This window comes from Anopheles darlingi, chromosome 2, assembly GCF_943734745.1.
Source record: "Anopheles darlingi chromosome 2, idAnoDarlMG_H_01, whole genome shotgun sequence".
NCBI lineage: Eukaryota > Metazoa > Arthropoda > Insecta > Diptera > Culicidae > Anopheles > Anopheles darlingi.
Window position 1 is genome coordinate 2402501 of NC_064874.1, and position 5000 is coordinate 2407500.

At 44.7% G+C, this 5000-nt stretch overlaps 1 protein-coding gene across 2 annotated transcripts in view; it reads left to right on the forward strand.

The window, feature by feature from the left end:
- The first annotated feature begins 261 nt into the window (after nt 1–261).
- The window catches only part of LOC125959782 (zwei Ig domain protein zig-8), a 43321-nt gene continuing 38582 nt past the window's right edge, over nt 262–5000 (forward strand). For both annotated transcript variants that reach the window (XM_049692718.1, XM_049692719.1), the window contains exon 1: nt 262–1961. In XM_049692718.1, coding sequence (XP_049548675.1) covers nt 1889–1961 — 73 coding nt within the window. In that variant the 5' untranslated portion in view covers nt 262–1888. The remainder of the gene's footprint in view (nt 1962–5000) is intronic.

A 5000-nucleotide genomic window follows, 5' to 3' on the forward strand; every position in this document is an offset into this window, starting at 1 on the left:
CTAAGCCAATGTCTACGGAACCCATTCCCACCCATCGTTACTGGACACGATGTTTTGTTCTAGGTTTATGTTTCGGGAGAGTATTTGCCACCTAGTACTTTCGTTCACGGTTGTTTCCTCTGCAGCATGTAGAAGCACACTTCAGAAGCCAATCTTCACAATACCCTTGTGAGGAACACAAAGAAATGAAGTAATGTGCTCTATATGAACCGACCAAGTCCTCGTCTTCAATTCAAGTTCTAAATGCGTTGTTTTGTGTGGTTCAAAAGGCCACTTTAAGGGGAGGAAAGGACTGTTGTCTCAAGAGCGATTGGCTTGTGATCCGGGACACACAATCGCTATCGCTATCGAACCTGGGGCAAAGTGCCAACATAACATCGACCACGCAATCTCTAGTCTCGTTGATTTCATAACAATCGTCCATATTCTTTCTTGGAAGAATAAAGCTGATAGAAAACTCTAGAGGCTGATAGAGGTCCGTTTTAATGCGAATAAAAGTAGGCGGTCAGTTTAAACATTTGCCATTAATTAGGGCGCAAACATGCGCGCATCAGTAACCACATTATCGACGGAAGTTGGATCGAAAAAATCGGACACAGTGGCGCCAACCATGCCCCAGTGGAGCGCTTGAAACATACAGCGACAGTGAACAGAACGGAACGCTTGTGAACCGTGTGGTTTATTCCAGTAGAAAACTGTATCCCAACTCTCGTTTGTGTTGAAAGTGAAAAACGAAGAACCGAGCTTGGGATAAATCCGGAAAGGAAAACGCTCCTGCAGAACATCCTGACGGTTTCACCAAAAAAAGAAAAACGACCGGAAGATAAATTATGCCATTTGGCAACAAGCAGATTAGACGGTGACCAAAGCAAAGTCAAGCCATGTAGCATCGTAAAAAAAAACTGAATGTGTCGCCTAGGTAACGCAAGATAAGATTGAGTGTGTTGCTTCTGTTTGGATTCGGAACACCAATGACTTCGGATAAAAAAACATGTACGCATTATGGATCCGTTTGGGTACGTCTAGGAATCCAACACTTGCCGACAGTTTCACACTCCCAGCGCTGGTGTTGAGTGAACCTGTCAAGAAGAATCACCTTCAACCTGGAGAGACCGCCCTCTCTTCGCGCTTCCGCTGTCTTTTCAGTTCTTAAAATAAGTTAACCGAGATTTTGCTTGTTGCCCTCCCATAGGATACACCGTTGGCGCCAAAATTGTTATCAAAATGAACAGTGAATTCGGTGTGCGTGTTTGTGGTTGTGTGTTTGGATGTGTGCAGTGATGATTCGTCTATCGTTGTAGTGTCATAAACAATGTCGTTCTTGAAAAAACAACATCTTCAGGATGCTACAGTGTTTTCCCAAGGCAACAGTTAATGCCGTCACCATAAGCATAAGTTGATGTGTGTGTGTGTGTGAGTTTGAGTGCGCGATGTAGGGAAAACCGATTGATCTCTTCAAAACGGCAGCTGCCTCCGGGATCCTCTCAGTAGACTTTACTGAGAACTCATCCGACGGAAACGGGAAAACATGCTGATGGAACGCTATACGTTCCGGGATTGCTGCTGGAAGTGTACTGAACAGTGTCTGTACCGTGAAAAGTGTGAAATTTGTTATCATGTGAAAAGTGAATCCTCGTGCCGAGGGCTTATGGCAGCGAGTACAAAATGATAAGTCTTCTCTAGGAGGCAAGGAAGAAACAAAGTAAACCTTTCCAGTGTGTCCGGTATGCGTTGCACTTTCACCGAGGCTATTAGTGAGTGTTTGAAGATCTCACCCTTGCCGGGAACCGGGGAATGAAGTGTGCAGCTACGGTTGTGCAACGGAAGGCGCAACAAGCGGACGTGCATCAGACAAAGTCATCCAGCAGCGGCAAGTGATCACTTCGGGATGAGTTGTGCCAGAACAAACAGAAACATGGCGCCAGTTTCAACATTCATTTTACTGCTGATGCTAAGTACAGGTGAGCATGATACTAAAATAGATGTGGTAACTGCGCTAGAAAAAGGATCATTTCAAATCTAAAAACAACCTGGAATCGTTTCTAGCATTGGTCTGTGTTTTCCACATAAGAAAGGAGTATTTCTGCATTTTTTTTGCCTCATTCTTTCGGTCGTTCCGATTCCGGTACCTGCAATATGGTTGATGTTGAATTTCCCAGTGAAAGGAAGTCACGCATACCTGCCAGCAGATGACGACTTGTGATATGATTTCTCGGCATTTCATGATACGTTGTCAGGCGTATGATTAATGGTGCCTCTCAGCTGCTAACGACATGGCAAATTTTTTAACCATAATAACTTTCCCCACCGGTAGGATTCCAATTTTTCTGTCTGCCAGTTAAAGGGTCGCTGTGGTGGTTCTGGGGAAAAGCATTGAAGTCATCTTCTACTCGCTCCATAAGTCTAGTGACTTTTTAAACGATGATTGATTGTAGTAACGTGCTCAGAACCAACCACAAACTTTCGGTTCTGTCTTTTCCTTCAGAACGACACCACTTAAAGTTACAATTCTCACACCCAGCGAAACTGTCAATGAACAACTTTCGAATGGATGGAGCGGCAACGGTAACCTCGGGATCTGTCCACAGAAATCAATGTTTGTCAAAACACGAAGCAAAACATTTTAAGATGCGGATAGTGTTTGGGAAACCTGGGGAACACAACGCAAACTTGCTAACCGTTTCACTTTTCCAAAAAGGGGCCCCGGGAGAGTGGCAAACTTTTGGAACGAGAAACTGCCCGGAGACGTTTGACCGGGAATTTCCCGCGGGCCACGGAGCGAGATGGCAGGCGAGTAGACTTATCATCGCTTCGTTCACATGCACCGTTGACCTTGGTTCCACGAGGCCCCCCCGTTTTGCTTCTGCTCACGAAAAACTGCTCAACTATTTATGCAGCTTGTTTGTGTGTTTGGATCCGCTAGCATCCCTCTGCCGTGGGCAAAACAAATTGTTGATTTGTTATCTTTTTTTTCTTCTTTCGGTGCAATTTGTTGAATAAATTCGTCCCACGTAAACATCCTACTAGCCAACACCACAACACTACACTATCTTTAAAGTGTGCTCCATTCCCGAAAAGCCTTATTACTAGTCACTTCGGTGGCTCGATGCTGCCGAAAGCCAAGACCACAGTTATAATAACATTTTTCTTCACTCCTCACCGTTTTCTGAGAGCCCCTTTTTCCATTCTCTTCCGCTTAGAATTGACCATGGGCAGCATAAATGTTGACGATAATCGGGATAATTATGAAGGTATCTATGATAAAATATGTTAAACTTTGCTGCCTTTTCTATCTGCTTGTTTGTCATAAGCTTATACTTTTGTTGCAAGACGCCTGCTTTGACGGGGTGCAAGTAGTCTAGATTTTCGTAGTTTGCTAACCATTGTCGCCAATTTAAGCGTTCGATCCAATTATTTCATTTTCTCTAATAATCTTCATTTTGTCTTACGTAGCGATAGATCCTTTAAAATATATGATTTAGATTCGATGTTTTCGTCGCTCTTTCCACACATTCATTCACCGGCAAGGCGTGGTCTTGGGGTCTAATATTCTTTCAAGAAATCGTACAGAAGAAACATTACCAAGGAATCATAATTCAACGGCTTCCTGCGGAGGCGAAGCACCGTACAATGGTGTTGAACGGCGGAAAAGTGATCCTTATGGTTTTCGCTCGCCCACCTACTGGTGCAAAATTTCTGGGAAAACCAAACCGTGTACGCTTGGAAAACAAAACAAAAACCCAAACTCCCAAACGGCCACCATAGTGGCCACTGACTTGTGTCGCAGAGGGCAAATAATACCAGCCTTTTAACAGACCTGATTATGATAATTAATTCATGTATTCTTCTGGTGCGACTTCAGGACCTGAAGCCTAAATGCTGCTGGTTTGGGGGGAGGGGGGGGGGGGGCATAGTATCATCGTTCTGCTTGTCCTGTATTTCGCCTCTCGCTCTCGGTGCACTTTGCTGCCAATATGCGAACTCTTTCATTTGCTACATAAAAATTGTTCCCCTAATTGTTTCTGGTACGCCCGCTGCCAGTCCAGATGCTGTTTCGGATAACCTACGATGCTAGGCTATAGCTTTATGATCTGGTCTTTCGTTGCTTGAAATAGGGAAACAGCGTCTATTGTGCTATGTGCCAGGGTGCAAAAATGTGTGATGCGCCTTTTTAAACATGGAAATTGTTTTCTCATGCTGCCATTTCGTTCCACGTTCCGCGCCCGTATTTCACTGCTTTTCGCGGTTTTCGCCCATTCTTGCCTTTCCATGTTTCATAAAATCCGCTTAGTTCCCTTTTGTCACCAAGCCACAGCAGCAGTAGCCGGCATTTCTTCTCATGGATTCCGGGTTTTTATTGCATGATCTGCCTAGCAGACTCACTTATTTCCCACGTGGCCAGACGTTTCTGGAAAATGGCGGATATAATTTGTGCGCCAACGTGGAGGCATGCCGAACAACAAAGAGTGTGCGCATGCTGAGCGAACGTGGAAAGTATGCCACCCTAGGTCATACTGCACGTATCCTGCGTGGCAGGAAAAAGCACCAGAAAGGTGCACTACATCATGCCCTCATACGGAATTGAAGCAAACGACAGAAAGATCCGGGCAAAGTTTCCTTTAGCGTTACCGAACAGGAAAGTTCAACTCTAGCGGAAAACCAACACCACAGCAATGAGGTGACAAGACCCCGCATCCTGCTACCTTTGCTACCCTTTTTCCAAATGTTTCCTGATGTTTGCCTACCGTGCATGCACTGTTTCTGGTTGCAAGTTTATGTTTCAGAACCACAATTAAATGGGGCCACGAGAAAAGAAACACACCGACAGAAAGGTTCATTTCCGGTTCAATGAGCAGTACACAACAGTGGTGCCGTGGAGCTTTCGTACAGTATTTCGAAAATACATTCATATTCTGGTGGATGAAATGAAGCTGGAAGATTGCTGCCATAGCACTAATGAACACATCGTACGTTGAGCGAGAACAATCCAGCTACATCAG